This window comes from Falco peregrinus, chromosome 1, assembly GCF_023634155.1.
Source record: "Falco peregrinus isolate bFalPer1 chromosome 1, bFalPer1.pri, whole genome shotgun sequence".
Taxonomy (NCBI): Eukaryota; Metazoa; Chordata; class Aves; order Falconiformes; family Falconidae; genus Falco; species Falco peregrinus.
In genome coordinates this window covers 116,312,185-116,330,588 of record NC_073721.1, presented here as the reverse complement: position 1 = coordinate 116,330,588, position 18,404 = coordinate 116,312,185, and the positions used below count along the sequence as shown (strand labels likewise).

General features: G+C 40.9%; 1 protein-coding gene across 1 annotated transcript; it reads left to right on the top strand.

Annotated features, from left to right (window-relative positions):
• Positions 1-1,002: 1,002 nt before the first annotated feature.
• On the top strand, positions 1,003-17,388 carry SLC27A2 (solute carrier family 27 member 2). The gene is given in 15 exon segments (XM_055794087.1): positions 1,003-1,196; positions 1,198-1,514; positions 4,974-5,183; positions 6,445-6,491; positions 6,493-6,604; positions 7,093-7,217; positions 10,826-10,928; positions 10,931-11,019; positions 11,368-11,404; positions 11,407-11,457; positions 11,997-12,195; positions 12,823-12,920; positions 15,497-15,627; positions 16,717-16,733; positions 16,735-17,388. Coding segments are annotated over 15 exon segments (1,887 nt in total). The 3' UTR covers positions 16,892-17,388.
• Positions 17,389-18,404: the final 1,016 nt, after the last annotated feature.

Here is an 18,404-nt window from a genome sequence, read left to right as displayed (position 1 = left end):
CCTTGGGGTGAGAAGTATCAGATTTAACATCAAAGGGGAGCAGAAAACTGTGAACAAAAGGGCAGGAAACTGTCCCCTTGGTGGCACTTAGCAAAACATAAAATAAAAATAATTTTTTTAGAAGACAGAAAAACCAGCCTGTGTTCACAGTAACAGCTGCTTAAACTTCACCAAGAAAAGCACCGAGTTCTGGTCACTGGGCCCAGTCAGAAGGGTGAAATTTCTGGAGTTTGCTTCAAGGTTGTCTGAGAAACTAATGCGTCTCAGCCTTGGACAGGAGCAAGACAGACAGACCAAGACTGTAAATTCCTTTTGTGCATCTAGAATACTAATAAATGTGTGTGGGGGGAAGGGTTTAATTTTAAAAAATTAAGTCACACTCCAAAATTTCAGTTGGCTCAGCTACTATTTATCTGTTCCACTGCTTACCACCTAGTGAGGAATAGCACCGGGGTGGTACAACAGGGTAGGAACATGCTCCCCGGGGCAGCTCGCTACTTCTGCCAGGAAGCCTCATCCTCCATTTTTCTCGGTGTGAACCTTGACCAGGCTCGGCTGCCTTTGCCACTGCAGCTTCCAAAGGGGACGCTAAGACGGCCTGTATCCCACGCAGGATGCGTTCAGCCTCAGAGAGGCCGGCCCTCATCGCAAGGGAAGATGCCACCAACCTTCCGCCCCGAACCTGCGCGTCCCCCCCGCCGCACGCGGGCCCAGCTTCCCGCACCGCACGCAGGCAGGGAGCGAGCCCGCAGCACCCTTCACGCTGCGGCTCCGCCACCTCGGTGCGCCACCCGCAGCGCCTCCACTCCCGACGGCGCCCACCCAGCAGCCCCGCTCCTCAGGCGGGGTCGGACACCGCTCGGGGAGCGCTGACGGGGCGGGCGCCAACGGCCGCCGCGGGGCCGTGAGGAGGCGGGCGCGCGCGGCCCTCAGCGCCGTCCCGCCCAGCGGCGGTGCCCGAGCGCGCGGCGGGCGCGGGAAGGGCCGGGGCGGGCCGGCGGGATGCTGGCCCTGCTGTGCCCCGCGCTGTGCCCCGCGCTGTGCCCCGCGCTGTGCCCCGCGCTGTGCCCCGCGCTGTGCCCCGCGCTGTGCCCCGCGCTGGCGGGGCTGCTGCTCCTGCCGCTGCTGCTGCGCCGCGCCTGCCCCTCCTTCTTCCAGGACCTTCGCTTCGCCCTCGCGATGGGCGGGTGGCGGGCAGGGCGCGCAGAGCCGGTCGCGCACCCTCCTGGACGTGCTGGCGCGGCGGGCGCCGCACAAGCCGCTGCTGCTCTTCGGCGACGAGGCGTGCACCTACGCGCAGGTGGAGCGGCGGAGCAGCCAGGCGGCGCGGGCGCTGCGCCGGGCCGCGGGGCTGCGGGCGGGCGGCTGCCCGGCGCTGCTCATGGGCAACCGGCCCGCCTACGTCTGGCTGTGGCAGGGCTGCGCCGTGGCTTGCCTCAACCGCGGCGTCAGGGCCGGCGCCCTGCTGCGCTGCTTCCAGAGCAGCGTGGCCACCGTGCTGCTGGCGGCCCCAGGTGAGGGGAGCCCCGGCCGCGGGGCGCGCAGCGGAGCGGAGCGGCGGGGTCCCCCTCGGCCGCCCCCCGCCGGGAGGAGCTGCTGGGCGGCGGGCGGGGGCGGCACGTCGGGCCCCCCGGGCGGGCTGCCGCGGAGGGGGCTGCCCAGCGCCGGCTGGGGCTGGGGCCTGCGGAGCTGCTGCAGACCTGGTGAGAGGACAAGGTTTCCGGGTACTTTGCATCGCGTTTTTATTTTCGGCTGACCTACAAGAGGTGGGCGCTGAGCTCGGATACCTCGTTAGGCGTTTGATAAGGGTACCGAAGCCCCAGAAATGAACCAGCCCTCAGCCGTGCACAAGGGGGTCGATTCCCAGTTGTGTTCACACAGATGGCCACATCGGAAACAAACCAGGTAGCGCAGAAGAATCCTCTTGCTGCAGCTGGACAGCAGCTGGGAGACGGGAAGGTGGTTGCCTCCCATAGACAAGCCGTTGTCGGGTTTCAGTGTAAAGAAAAAGGCACGGACTCATGCAGACAACCCATGGTTATTTTTGTGGAAGACACTTGGACGTACTGGTATGTTTTCAATGGAGAGCTGCATTCTGTCCCTTACAGGGCAGAGACCCTATTTGATGCCTGGTCTTTTATATAGTTATTTGCATACAGACAGTATAAATGACTGACTATATGGGAAGTCAGGAATGCTCTTCATCTGCCTAGAGCTAACAACTTCTACATGAATATCTACTCCCGTTTCAGCTTTGATAGCTGAACGCATTAATCTATTGTATGTAACTGGAGTATTTTATGTGCCTCAAAATTTCAGGAGTCCAAATGAAAATTTCTCCTTTTGTGATAAATATTAGCCTCGCTGAGAATAAATTCTGTGCAATCCCTGAACTTTCAAAATTCATCAGTATTTGAATTAGCGTCATGTGGGAAAAGCTATTATGTAGGATAGGAAATGTGTTTTTTCCTCCTTCTATAACATAGTTGCCTCACATTTTCTAAAAAAGCCCTCAGCTGCGAAGAAAAAAAAATAAATTTGAGCCTTATTCATAAAAATTTACTACATGCTTGACTCCACTAGTGATTACTAGACATCAGGAAGAAAGAAGTCTAGCTAGGTCTTTTCTGCTGGACCTTGATTCTCTCTGTCCTTTTTAAGTTTCATCCTTTAGTATCTTGCTACTCCATGCAGAAGATAAACATTGTCTCATCAGAACTGACCATCACATAAGATTCTGTGTGCTTGCACAGATAAGTTTCTGGAAATAAATATGCTGAATTCATTAATATAGTTTATATATATCATTGACGTTACTTATACTTACAATAAAATACAGATGTCAAAGTTTATTGGAGGGTTATTTATCTCAGTGACAGTTTATTGGGGGTTATTTATCCCTAAGGTGCCAGCTCATTAGATACTTGCATAAAAGGCCTTATTTTATCTCCTTCATGCCTGATGGTGTCTAAGGAGCAGAACTGCCCTCTGTTGCAAACAAACCCTGTGAGACAGGGTTACTACTAGCAGTCTGCATCCAGGCTGCCAGGTTGCAGATTACACTGAAGCAACCAAGTAGCAAAACGCTGATTTTGAATGCACAGTTGGCTGCATATAGGTAACCCTGTCTTCATAAAGCTGTGTCCTGGTCAGGGGCAGGTGAAGCAATTCATTAGCGCAGTGAATCCTGCACAGCCAAGGACACTTTCACTGCAAGGGCTAAAATATGAAACAGAATGGATGCTATGTTATTATTGTATTCACATAAAGCCATTAGGATTGTTCTAACCATAGTTCGTTGTATTCTAGCAGTGCTTGTAAATTCTGTTAATCTGACTCTACAACTAAAATTTTTACTTGGATGAACAACTTCGAGACCTACAGTTATTTACTCACAACTGTAAGACAAAGAAAATGGGTAAAAGTAAGAGGAGTAAGGTGGAGTTCACAAGCCTGACATAAATTGTTGATCACGGACTTTACCTTCCCCTCTGAAATCTAACCAACACTGTTCCCATTCTTATTGGGTCATGACATTCTCCCACCGAGCTTTACTCTTTGTGTAGCCCAGCAGCTGTGCAGTGCTGGAAAGCATAGGTGGAACGGAGGCTAGGCTGTGCTATTGTTTTGAGGTTTCCTTACCTGTTAACTAGGAGAAGCCTTCACTGGCTTTTCATGAGTAGCTTGGTGGCTAAAGGGCACCCATGGTAATCCCAGGATGTTTTTTGGACTAAAGTTACAGCAGAAATACAGAATTGTTTGAAGAGGAATTCCAGAGTCTGCCAGACTTGAAAAAGGTAATGCTTTTATTAAAGTTACTACTTTTGTGCAGTCGAGACAAACTTTTGATGTGGATCTTGGCTTTATCTAGTCAATTAGTGTGGAGATAGGATTTCCAGTAACAAATTCAGTTTTCAGTATCAAATTGCCTCACAGATTTGTTGATTTAATAATAGTTAATTTATTCTTTGCTTTGAAATAAATGACAGGTGGTGAAAAATAAATTACATGTTATGGACAATTTTGTATTATGATGTTTCAGTGAAATTGGAAATGAGGATTAATTTTAAATCTTGTGGTTTGTCTATTCAAGTAAAAGTGCCTGTGACTTGGAAGGCTTTTAGTCTGGATTCCTGTAGAAACAAGGTATATACAATTGGACCAGCTGTCTGGTCCTCTTCAGTTCATTCCATTATCCAGTTTCCTAAGGGAGTAAGTCTCGGACAGCTACATTCTTTCCAGTTTGGTTGAAACTGGCAGTGGCTAGTGGAGAGAGACCGGCATTACTGCTTCACTAAGAGAAAGGCAGACAGGATTTGATCATGCAGGGAGTGAGCCTACTCGTTGCACATTAATCACGCGCTCTTGTTGGTTGGAGATACCACAGGGAGTATGAGGAGAACTGGGATTAATCAAGACATGTGTAAGAGACAGGCACAGGGAGAGACAGAACGTTAACTATCTAGGACTTCACGCTTCAGTAGCACCACGGCTTACCAAGTCACTCTTCAGCCTGATATTCAGTTTTTCTTCCATTTCTGTCGAGACTTGAGACAGATTATGTTATCTTTATGCATAAAACATAGTGGTGATTTAAGCAGCACCTAACTTTGTGTGGGCACTTGTCAGGTGAGACGTTTCCCCATGGTGGGGAGGGAAGGTAACAACACGGAGCTGGTGATGCCAGGTGTACACTTCCTCAGAGTCCCACAGGGTCTGCAGGCAGGGGGAAGTTTGCTCGGAATCTTCCTCTGCAATTCTGTTCCTGCTGCAAAAAATCAGATCAAATCATATAATGTTGTGTGGGGAGACACTGTTCCTCTTCAGTCCTTTTTGCTGGATTCTGAAGTCACTTGACCATTAATTTCTCCAACAGCAGCTAAACATGAAAGCTGCTGAGCCAGAGTTGATGCACTGATAGTATATAGATAGAATAGTACATAATTTTCTTATACTACTTTCTTCTCTTTAAGAGCTGAAGGAATCTGTTGAAGAAATACTGCCATTCTTGAAGAAAGAAAAAGTTAAAGTTTATTATTTAAGCAAGACATCTGCTACTGAAGGTGTTGAGAGCTTTCTTGATAAAGTAGATGCTGCTTCAGATGAGCCTACTCCATTGTCTTGGAGATCAGATATAACCTTTAAAACTCCTGCCATGTACATTTATACTTCTGGTACTACAGGTAATGTAAATTCACAAAATCAGGTGACGCATTCCTCCTGATGTTGTGATTTTTTAGTAACGAAAAAGAATCTGTTCCTTCACATTAATTCCTACTCCCATTCATTCCCGCTCAGGAAACTGAAAATTTGATGTCTGTATTTAAACCCCAAAAGCATGTAGAATATAGGTTGACTTTAAGCACTAAATCTGGGGACAGAGACTGAAGTAAAAGCCAATTAAACATACAAGTTTTATGCCAGTAAAGTCACTAGACACATGCTCTCTCTCACCTCTGGAGACACTGCTGGCCTAGGTGTGGCTCTTGGCACCCACCTTATACTCGGTATCTTCGCATCATGAACTCTAAACACTGGCCATTAATTTTTTGGGTGTCAGAGTACCAAAAATAGTGAGTGCAGCACAAAATACAGCTAGTCATGGCCACTGTGCAAAACTGCAGCTGGTACAGCAGCTGCAACCTGCTCCACATAAAAGCATCTAGCTTTAAGAGCACTTCGCCACAGCAGAAACTGGGCTGCAAGGATGAAGATGAAGACAACACCTGAAGGCACTCAAACCTATAGCTTCACCAGGAGCAGCAGGGTATGCCTCCACACTAGCTCAGTCTTCAAGCCTCTTAGGGCAGGAACTCCCCTGGAAAGGTGGAAGTACAAATTTGAATCTTGTTTGGGCTGCAGAAGGCAAATACCTCAGGTGTCCTTCATCCTTAAGGGCTCTAACATCTCTGTTCTTACAGAGTTGGCAAGCACTATCATAATTTTGTCTTCTAGTATCTGTTTCAGCAAGTAACCAGTTCAACTGCATCTGATGGGAAACCAGGAAGAGATTTTGTAGTATGAATTCCGGTTTCATCTAGGACCATTCGGAGCTGCAAGGAGATACCCAGTTCCAGGGGAGATGCAAGATCTGAGATTAACCTCCGTTTTAGCATTTCCATTCCCTTTGCTCAGCACGCTAGATTCTCCAAATCCCACTTCCTCATTCTCTAGGTACTTGTGATTCCTAGGTACCATAGTATTGAGAATTCAGGCACTTAACGGGGGGTAATCACCTAAAATTTACATGTAGGAAGACATAGCCTCACTGAGGCTAATCGCCAGTGTGTTGCGTAGACACGAGCTGCATACCTCCCTGAACTCTGGAACTACCACTTGCATCAGTGAATGAGAGAAAATCTTTGCTTAAGCCCTTGTGAAACCTCCTGGACTTACTCTGTTTATTGTTCAAGTGAAGTCACACACTTTTTTGATTGCAAACAGGTCTTCCTAAAGCTGCAGTGATTAACCATGAACGCATTAACGCTGGCATGTGGTTTGTTCGATGCTGGCAATGTTACCTCAGAAGATATTGTGTATACTGCTCTACCACTCTATCACAGCTCTGCCCTCCTCGTTGGGTTCCACGGACGTATCATGAAAGGTACTGTGCACCTGACTAGTCTGAATGAATGTGTCACTGTGCAGAATTCATGCACAGACACAGTAAGCCTTTCCCTAGCTACCAAACTCTGAGATGAAATACTTGGTTAAACATGTCCCTGTTACCAGAAGCTCCACTAAGTCAAGAGACGTTCTTGTTTCTCTGTCATCATATGATGTGCACAGATCCTCACCCTGTACAAATTTTATTTCATCACCTGGACAAACAGGATATATCCTATCTTACATGACAGCTTTAGGATAAATTAGTACAGAGTTCCATCCATAATAATAGCCTTTAACTTCTGATGAATAGAGGTTAAACCGATTATTCAGAATGGATTGTATTTCAATATATGGGTACTTCCAAAGACTATGTAGCCCTAATTCTAGAAGCTTTCTACAATGCTGTGCTAAGAAATTCTGTAAGGTCTTACAATACAATAAGCATTGTTCCTTCTGTAATTTGTTTTACTTCTTTCTACACAGGTGCAACTATAGTTTTGCGTGCCAGGTTTTCAGCAAGCCAGTTCTGGGATGACTGCAGAAAATATAACGTAACTGTGATACAGTATATTGGGGAAGTGCTTCGGTATCTATGCAGTGTGCCACAGGTAACATTAACTGCCTCTTGGGTTTTTTTAGCTAATGACATTACCGGGAATATTTGCTACATTATGCTTAAAATCCAGCCATAAGGAGGGGGGGAAGCCCAACAAAAAACCTTCCCTAAAGAAGTCTGTAATCTCATTGCATTCTAACAGTAAGTTTTTTTAAGGAGAAAAACTGCTTGAATTAATCATTCTTTTGAATAGTGGAAGAATTGCACTATATTAATTTAACTTTCTGTTAAAATGGATAGAGAAAATGCTTACCTTATACGAGCACTTCATCTGCAAACCAAAAACGAGGAGTTCTGTAGGAACCAGTGGACCTGTGTTTTGGGCAATGTGAGTTTTGAGAGTTTTGTAGCTAAGATGTCCCCACCAAGACAGTCAGGTGATCCCCAGGTGAAAGTGTTAATGTGATTATTTAAAGAGTGCCCTGTCTGAAGATGCACTTAATGTACTGTCTTCATAGGGTACCTATTCACAGGCACTTTCCATCTGAGTTCCATGAAATCGTATTAGTTAATCCTTAATTTCAAAAAACGTGTCTGCTTAAAATGGCTTTCACGGCAGTAGACCTAGTGAACTGCAGTGAGAATTTAGTAAGAGCAAAGGTGGTATCAATCACTCTCCCCAGTACCATTTGATAACCATAAGCTAGAGCAGAGAATCAGGTCCACAGTTTCTTTGTAACTTATGTCAGTGTGCAAAATATGAAATATACAGAGGTTTCATTCTGATGTCAGTTACAGAGATTGGAAATATCTTCACTGGAAATCAGTGGGATTCCTCAGGAATGAGGTATCTAAGCAAGATTCTGCAATGCTTTGTAGTATTTCTTCAAGAGTTGTTAGCCCAAAATACACCGCTAATAAGGTTTTACAATAATCAGAAGACTTGGCCTGTGGATTGGGCCATTAGATTTAATCAAAAAGTGTAAGTGGAGGAGATTAAAACTGAGTTAAGGAAACTGGGCATTTTAAACATACAGTTAAGGACGGTGATAAGTTACACCTCAGTCCTGCAGTTAATGGAAAATTCCAGTTGGCCAAGTACTCATAATTAGCCAGTACTCAACTGGTATAAATAAAACAGGGGAAAAAGAAAAACTTTTCTTCTTTCATGCAGAATGTTTTTTTAGGAAAGTAATCTTAAAGAATGAGCTAATTACTTTTGAGAGAGTTGTGTTTCTTCATAGCATGTATACATGCATAAATATAACTGAGTCACAAGGCACTCTCTAAATTCCTGAATTCAACTGGTATCTCAAAGATATGTACAGTTGCCAGCCAAGGATAAATTAGTTCCCAAACGGGGTGAGTTTGGTAGTGTTAGCCACACAGAGCACTTAGCTTAAAGAGACCCATTAATTAAAAATAACACGAATAGCTGAATCTGAAGCCCACTGAATGATACAGTTGAGTAGTATTTCAGGCTGTTCTAAAGATTACTCATTATTGGTGGCTGTTTATCTACAAAGGTCAGATTTTAAGACAGGCACAGATAGCCTAGCTTTCATTATTTATATATAAGGATTCTTCTTTACTCCGTACATAGAATTCAACACCAGTGGAGAAAACACCTTTACATAAGCAAGGTTTATAATACCTGATCCCATGTACCCACGTGCATGCTACTATGAGTGCAGAAGTCTCCCGGAAAGATGGGATTAACATCTTAAGAATGCAAGAACTTGACGGAATGGAAATTACTACTTAAACTGCCATGGTGCCAAGTGGGCTTAGCCTGTTATCGCAGATGTAAGAGACAGTCTTTTCCATGAGGAACTCACGGTATAAGCAAGATCCACACTGATGTAGGGTGTCACCTGTCTTAACTAATGCCATTTGATTATTGAACTTCCTTATTGTGCTGGTAACTTTTATCTATGCTATCATTTCTTTCCTTTACAAATACACAGAAGAAAAGAACTCGGTACACGTCATAGTTTTCTTTCTGATTCTATTACCAGCTAACTTACGTAGTAATTTCAAAACAAATGAACAGTCCAAGTATTACAGAAATCACCTTAAGGGTGAATTGCTAAGTCCCTCCTTCCTCCTTTCATTAACTGTGACTAATTAATGGCTAAATAAAAAAAAAATTCTTTATCTGGCTAAGCAAATGAGGAAGAAAGATTGAAAATACAGACTTGAGAACAACAGAAGATGAGGGACAATGTGGATCCAAGCAGCATTCTGTCCTCAGTGAATGATTTCAAAATAAGATTTTTAAGCTCAGATGTATAAATGCCCAGTGAACTGGAGTCTCTCTCATGAGACACTACAGTATTGTGTATGGTGTTGCAGAGCATCATCTACAACAAAGATTTTATAAGAAGCAAACAGCAAGTTGTTTAGACACTATGCCGAATTTCAGCAGACATGCTAACATGTCAATGGCAGACCTCTCAATATCACAGACAGGACTATATATTAATGTATTTCTTCTTTAGATTAAATGTAGACATCCATTTCTAGACTACTTTACAGAAAAGCAGTAATAATCCAGAAGTGAGATGACTAAACTCCAAAATAAAATTAGTTTTACAGTATTTAAAACTTTTAGCCATTTTAGTGTGGCAATTTTTGTTTTTTTCCAGGAATATGACACTGTAAGATCAATTCATATTTGTCTTAATGGCCACATTTCTCTCTTTGACTGCTCCTTGAAAGAGCATTTTGCAATTCCAGTGTTCCATGCTCATCTTCTACCATCTACTGCATTGTCCTCTGCACTGTATTACCTGAAAGACACAGAGCCAACATACTTATTCTGCACAAATACACTTTCCAGTCTGTTGCTGAAAGAGTAGGACTAGTCTACCAGCAACGTATTCCAAGTTAAGAAGCCAATATATATTTTAAGAGACTCTTCATGCCTTAAAGTACTATTAAATTATAAAATAAAATATACAGTTGGAGAAAAAGGCAGATAGTGGGACAAAAAAGCCTTTCCATACTTGATGGAAAATTCTCTGAGGCCATTGTTACTCATTAGCATGTTAGGTAAGTTTATGAATTACAAGTGTCTGACCCAGTACAGTACTTCCTCTTGTTGAGGACAAACATAGGCATCTAAGAGAAGGCATAAATGGACAGCCATCCTTGCTATGTGTTTATCACTTTATTGTGTAAACAGGAAGATCTAATAGCACTATTAAAAGTGATATGAAGTAATAGAATTTTTAGCAGGCTCAATCCTGCTCTTACAATGGCATAAGGGATTACCTTTCTACCCAAACACCATTTAAAATCCTGCAAATATTTTGCTGAATTCAGGGTAAATTACACGCTTCTGCAGATATTCACAAGGCTTACAAACAAAATAGTTTAACATGGTGCCTGAGTTTCTGCATAGAATTATTTGTTCCTGTCTTCATCCAAATCAAGTTAACTCCTAACTACATTTAGACATATAGCCTAACTTCTCAGAAATTTATTTTCTTTTTCCACATCAAAACCATAAGCTTAACTTTAATGATGTTTGCATGCATTTTGCTTCAGAATATGGTCAATACTTTTAGACTAAAGTTTCCTTCAGAGTTTTCCAGAAGTAGAAATTCTGCTTTCACTCAGCAGAAATGTGAATTCATGACTGTTTCTTGTTTCTAGAGAAACACTGATCAGGACCACAAAGTCAGACTTGCCATAGGAAATGGAGTAAGGGCTGATGTTTGGAGGGAATTTATCTGAAGATTTGGAAGTATTAATATGCTGGATTTTATGCATCAACTGAAGGAAACATTTCTTTTGTTAATTACACTGGAAAAGTTGGTGCAGTGGGAAGAGTAAACTGCCTGCAGAAGGTAAGAATAACAACAAATTCTGGCATTTTGTCCTTGGTGAAGTTTAGTATATTGCCAAGGGCATATACCAGGCCACTTGTATGACAAGTTGGGAAGAACCCAAGGCTCAGTTATGGATTTGTTTAGGGAGAAGATTCTCCCCCCAAGTACAGTCTATAGCTGCCCATGCTAGATATCACAGGTATTTCTTGCTAGTTCAGGCAAAAGAATATTGAGACTCAGTACATCCAGTTGAAATGTGATGAATTTGCCTCCTATTAAATAGAAAGCTGACTATGTAGTATAATTCTGAAAATATTTTTCAAAGATTGAATATTCATGTGTATACATTTTGCAAATTTCCACTAGAAAATCTTACACTATGAATTGATTAAATACAACGTAGAGAAGATGAACCAGTCCGAGATGAGAACCGATACTGCATAAGAGTTCCCTAAGGTAAAAACTCCTTTAAGAACTTCAGAAAGGGATTTACTTTTTAAAATTACATCTCTTTGCATCAATTTTATCTGGAGAGATGCTAAGAATTGCCATGGAGTAAGCCAGGATTTTAAATACAGCTTAGAAAATATATAACAAATCTCATACTATTGTAATACAGCTTAACAGAAAGGTAAAGTACAGTGGGGAATGCAGCATCTGTGTACTTAGATTTTAATAACTTACCTAGTTTTAATAATGGACATGCTAACATCTTTTGAGTACAGATCTTGACTTTCAGCAGGAGTTCTTTAATTCTTCTCAGACTTTGCACTTAACATGCCACTAAAGAAACATTTGCAAAATAGAAAGCAGTTCTGTTTTGCAGCAGCAGCTGAAACTTTTTGCCATTGGCAATAGAAAAAGTATGCATGAAAATATTTTTTAATTCTCAAATAACTCTGTAACATCTGCAAACTTCACTGATGTAATGAAAATTAGTTATTTTTTGGCAATTTACACAGTGCTTTTTAGACAAGTGTTCTTCCTCTTTATAGGTAAACCTGGACTACTGATCTGCAAAATCACCCAATATGCCCCATTTAATGGCTACACAGGAGCAAAACATCAAACAGAGAAGAAGCAATTAAGAGATGTCTTCCGGAAAGGGGATTCATATTTTAACAGTGGTGACCTTTTAGTGATTGACAATGATAACTTCATTTATTTCCATGATGGAACAGGAGATACATTCCGGTTAGTTTGTTTATTTAAATATGCTTGTCACAAGAGAAAATTCTGACTCATTCTCAAGTGTGAATTCATATCCAGTATTTACTGACTGATTTCTTGTCATCTTAGATGGAATTCTTAGAGGAATTCCTCTAACCTCAGCGAGAAAAAGAGAGGACTTCAAGTCACCTCCACCATTTTATCACTTGTATTTATAGTTGCATACAGAGCCTACAAGGGTTCAGCTTAATGTGATGAATGAATGGTATTTTTAACAGTGAGAAACCAGTCACATTCACAGAATAAAAACATTGTCGTTTCATACTCACTATACTTTTAAAACTCAGAAAGCATAGAGCCTATGATGGAATCTAAGAGAAGTAACATTTTGGCATTTTGTTTACGAGTTTAGAGCCATTTTAAACATGATTAAGTGTGTTAAATTCTTCTTAGATTTGAATAATCTGGAATGCGTTGCTGCATTTTGAGGCATGCTTTTCTCTACTCTGGATAACAAGTTCCTTGCTCTAGTGCAAAAGTGCTTTCTGATCCCAAACAGTGCTCAGCGCATCGTGAAGTCAGACATTAAAACTGGAGATCACTGTATGTAACACACGCAGAAATCATTACTACTGACTGCTTATTTTCCAGGTGGAAAGGGGAAAACGTTTCTACAACAGAAGCTGCAGATGTTTTAGGACTGCTTGACCGCGTTCAAGAAGTTATTGTATATGGAGTATCTGTTCCAGGTATGAGTGAAATACTTGGAAGTATTTCAACAGAAGAATTTCTTAGTATGTTAACAAAATGTCAATATACTGAACTGCAGAGTATAGCTAGCCCTACTTCAGCTCATTTTTCGTAAGCTACATTCAATACATTCCATCATTTAAATGTATGCAATATTAATTAGCTAAAAACCCAAAGCCAAATCTTATATTAACACAGTATGACAAGAATAGTAACAGGAGAATGGAAGAACATTTGAGATTAAGTATATTGGATATACACATTGTATCTGCTACAGGAATATAGGTCTGCAATTATTGTAGAGTGGGACAAACAAAACAGACTTGAATTTCTAGAAGAACAATAATGTCATTTAAGAAATTGATTCCTCCCTTTTTCACCTTTCTTTAACAATCTGAAGGAATGCAAGAAGTTCGGACACGTTTAGCTGCCTTTTTTCTACTCCTCAAAAAATCTGTGGTATCTTTGAACTTTCATGAACCAAGTGCTTATGGCAGCTTTTTTTTTATTTATTTGAGAGGCACTGCTGCTAAAGGCAGATTCCCAGAGGTATTGGAAAACAGAAGAGGGGACATATAGCTTTACCCTGCTGTCTCGTCTCCTGTATTTTGAACATAACTTCCTATCCATATGTCTCACTTACCCAAGACCTACAGGACTCCCATCTAGCTCCTCACTGCATTTGGGTTGTGATGGACAGTTAAAAGGGAACCCATTCTTACAGTGTAACATAGCAATCTGAAATCAAACAAACAAGGTTAGTAAGTTAGAAATCCCGAGTGCTGCATTGCACAAATGGTTTGGACTAGGTGGCATAACAAGCTGTATGCCCTTAGAGTGGTCTAAGGGAGAGGAGGAACTTTGAAGCCCCTATTAACTAAGTTAGCAGATATTAACAGGTATAACAGATTAATTATTATCACTATCAGTATTAATTAACGGGTATCACACTTTTCCAGAAAGGCTTCCAGACTATGGTGTATCACAACATGGATCATATCAATGACAGTTTAGTATTTTGGAATTGAAAGGTGTGTTAGAGACGCCAGTCTTCCTACATCCACCATCTCCTTACACCATTTATTCAACATGTGAGAGGTTCTGTTAACGTTATGATCCACTCGCTATTTCCTCTACTAAAAGTAGAGGACATGAGAATAGAAATGCCCAGTGTTTCTGAGGCTAGAATAACAGGGCTGTTTATAAACCAAGATGATCTATTAGAACAGTGAATTTAATTCAAATAAATACACTTTTTATTAATCATGTATGTCTCTGCTACACCCATTGATCTAAAATTCAAGTCTCTCTCTTTAAATAGCCCTTGTTTTCAGCTGCTCTGTGGTAGGGATAAACACATAGCTGCCCTAGAAGATATTTCAAAAGAAAGGTAACAACATAAACGGTCTAGAGTTCTTTATGTACAGATTACACTCTAGGAGATCAGGAAGATATGCTGTTAGTCTTAATGCTCTTGTAAAACCACACAGAGTAGGTATTGATACCTAATTATGGAAGAACTTTATGGAACAAAAAATATTGTTCAAACTGGCTCTCACATTTGTGTAAGAACTGGGTGGATTCTGCTTGGGTTTTTTTTCTGTTTTACATGGCACAGAAATATTTGTACTTTAGTAACATAGCAGGGAGTGGTAGTATACATCACCTGAAAACTCATTAATTCAACACTCTAGATTTTGAATAAACAAATTGGAATGCCAGGTATGATCAATACATGGTGTTAAAGGCAAACAGAAAAAAGACTCAAAAGATACTGAAGAACAATTAATCTTAAATTAGCATATGCTTGTGCTCTACTTTTCTTTAAGCATTAGATGCTACTTTGTTTTCACTTCCTCCTGAACACAATTCTGTGAAAGCTTTAGTATGGTTCTAATGTAAAAGTTTCATATAGGAATATTACATATTTCTTCTTGCATTACCTGTAATCCCATAAAATGGAAGAAACACCGAAAGGTTTGTGTACAAATGTTGTCCCATCCCTCAGCCACCAAAAGGGAAGAAGCTCTCTGTATGTATTGTTTATAAACAAGTAAAAAAATCTGAAGTCCTTTGATTTTTGCAGTGCTTAATTAATTGTTCATATGGTAATAATCAATGTTAAACTGGGTCTTATTCCTTTCTGTCCTCTTTCTGCATGCATGAGCTTGTCAGCACAAGTACAAGCATATTTACCATGATTTATTGTAAAGTAAATGAACCCACACAGTTAAATGCTGCAGGCAGACTTCTGCCTCAGAGTACTGAGGCCTGATTTTCCAAAGTCTTTCCAAGGACTTTTGAAAGGAGGATGATATTCAGGATGTCTGCCATCTATAATTCTGATGCTAGGCTTTCAGAAGAGTTTGGCATCTAGCATGCTGAAGGCTTAAGAAAATCTAATCACTTAGATGTCTACAGGAAAATATGTCAGAATGTTTTCTAACTGGCTTAGAAGGATGGGTTCACTTATAGGAGAAAATTTAAAAAAAAAAAGGGGGGGGGGGGGGGAAATGGTTAGCCTGAAGTTCAAATTTACATACGAACTAGTTATTTGTTGTCATTATTCCTTCAGGTTATGAAAGCAAAACAGGAATGGTATGTATTTGACTCAAGGAAAATTGGGAATTTAATGGAGAAAGTACTTACAGGCATGTTAAGGCTCACCTTCCAAGCTATGCAAGACCTCGTTTTATAAGGATTAAGGTAAACGAGTGTTTCCAAGTAGCTTTTGTGTGCTCATCTGCATTGTGTTCTCTGTCTTTTCTATGAGGACTATGGTCTTCCTAGTTATACTAACAATTCTCAAAAAAGCTTCTTTTGTCTCTCACTTGCTCTTGTCATTTACCAATACGAAAGCAGAACTGCTCCCAGATGTTTCAGTTCAGCCTGAAAAAAACTAAGTTGCATGAGTAGTTACAGGATACTTGGCACATTTTAATACAGAAAGTCAGGAAAATCTTAGTGGAAATAATCTCCTTTTGGATTCCTTCAGCACAGTAACGCAGCTGTGTTCTCAGTTTAGTGTAACTCCATCTACAGGCTGTGCTGTGCAAAATGAAGATCTACACATGCACAAATTTGCAAGAGAGGCCTTAGATTTTGATCCTACCAGTGAATAAATAGCCAAATCCTAAAGTTTAACTTGAATTAGGAAAATGTTGCAATAATGTCTCTCTCGCTGTACTTCTCATGTTATTTATTTAAAATAAACATTGCTCCTTTGAGAAAGGTTGCGTATTCACTGAAGTGATTTAAAAGGACTAACACAGATACTAGCATACCTAATCATTTCATCAATCTTTAAGCTTTTGGTTTATACAAACAAAACGGTCAACCAGCCAAAGCAGTGGTTTGTCTTGCCATCCCACGTAAAGTACAGTGAGTCCTGCCTAGTCTGCAATTGCCATGGTTTTTTTGCTCTTCTTTTCTGAGAAAAATTGTGTTGTTTTTGATCCAAGAACATAAATTATTTTCTGGATTAAACCCTTGATTCTCTCTGACTAGAAGCTGGAAACTAGTGTTCCCACCTCATTTAAATAGAAAAGTAAAGTAAGCCTTTCAATAATGTTTCTGTGGCCCCAGGACTTCTTACATTCAGAGTGATTATTGGTCCCCATATTCCAGTTATTATCTGATGAATGCAGATAGTCTAGACCTCTGCTAGTGAGCCTTTGACTTCTGTGCTGTATGGATTTTTGTTAAATATGATTCCCTTTAAATCTAGGAAATTGAATCTAATTCCCACAATTATATGCTGACATTGATAAGTAGAGATGTAATTTTGTTTTGCAGAGTGCCATTGAACTTACAACTTTTTAAGTACCGTAAATTACAACTAGTGGAAGAGAGTTTCAATCCAGCAGTCATTAAAGATCGCCTGTATTTCCTGGATGATAGAGAAAACCTGTATGTACAAATGACCCAGGACATTTATAACTCTGTAAAAAAACATGATGTCAAATCGTAAGCATGTAAAAAAAACCCCAAAAACCTGTGTTTTATAATATTCAGTTTTTAAAGCATGTTATTCTAACCTTGCCAGGAAATCCTGTTCGTTAATATTAGCAAATATCAGTATCTGAAATAAAGTGTGAATGTGAGATTGTTTTAACAAAGCAGAACTTCAACTCTACTTGTATTTAGCCTGGCCTCTCCTCTCCTTCACACTTTGATTCCTACCTACCTTCCTACTGTGCGCAGATGTATTGTTAATGCTGCAAATGTTAATACTGTGCACCTAAGCATGTGAAAGTGGGTACATTTATATTCATATTAAAGGATGAACCACTGCATTAGTAAAAATTACATCCCTATGTCAAAACAGAAAACTCATTAAAAAAGACCATTAATGAAACTTCGTTGTTTCAAAGTAACTAATCAAAAAAGGACCGTATTAGATGCTTACATTAACTTTCATCCATTATCAATTTTACCCTCTTATCTTTCATGCACCAAATTCACACACAGAACGAGAACAATTTGTAAGAACTAAGATATATTTTCCTTCAGGTGCGAATGGTGGAATGGCAAGCCAGGTACTTCATAATAAAGTGGGCCTTAGGCTTCTCTAGGATTTAAAAAAAAAAAAAAAGGCAAATAATATTACAGAATGGAATAAAATAGATCTTTTCTTACTGGAAAGGGTTAACAGGCCAAATTCTACTGCCTCTTGTAACACATGCTTCAGTATACCCCACCAAGTTTAGCTGATGTTGTATGAAGTAGGGAAATTTTTCTGATTAACCAGGCTCATTGTTTATATAACTTGAGAACAGTTGTACTGGGTCGGACTGAAGATCCATCTGGCAGATGCACTGCCTTCAAGAGGGGGTGATTATAGGTGCCAGGAGACAACTATGGAGAAGGCAGCAAGCATCTAGCAGTGCTTTCCCAGAATAATCTCCTAGCAATCATCACGCTTCCTGACTCAATAGTAGTATCTCTGAATTTAGAGTTGCCTTCAACAGATTGTTCTCCCCCCAGGTTTTTAAATTGTTATTGAAAAATATGTAAATCACTGGCCTCTTGTAGCAATAAGTTTGTTTGCTGCACAGAGATGCTTTCTTTTGTAATGACCCTTCGTTCTTCTGAGAAAGGGTGAAATAGCATTCCCGCTCTCTTCCCTCACGCACTTGTGATTCACAGACCTTAGGCCATGCTGAGGAAGGCCACAGGCGCTCAGAGCAAGGGCAACCGCTCTTGCAGCACGGCCGTGTAACGCCTCCTGCGTACTGTAATACATTCCACAGAGGGAATGGCAGGGCTGCTGTGTTTTTAAACTCAGGGAGTTTTTAAATTGCCCTAATACAGCAAAATCTCTTGGGTTACACCCTTCTTTCTGCACAGTTCAGAAGTGATGTTGGCATTGTCTGCACACGCAGATCCTTACACTAGTGTAGACAGTTTAAGTGAAAGTCTTAAAAAACCAAAAGCGTCCATGGTGCAAATAAATAGTCAAACGGTTTATCCCCTACCAGCGT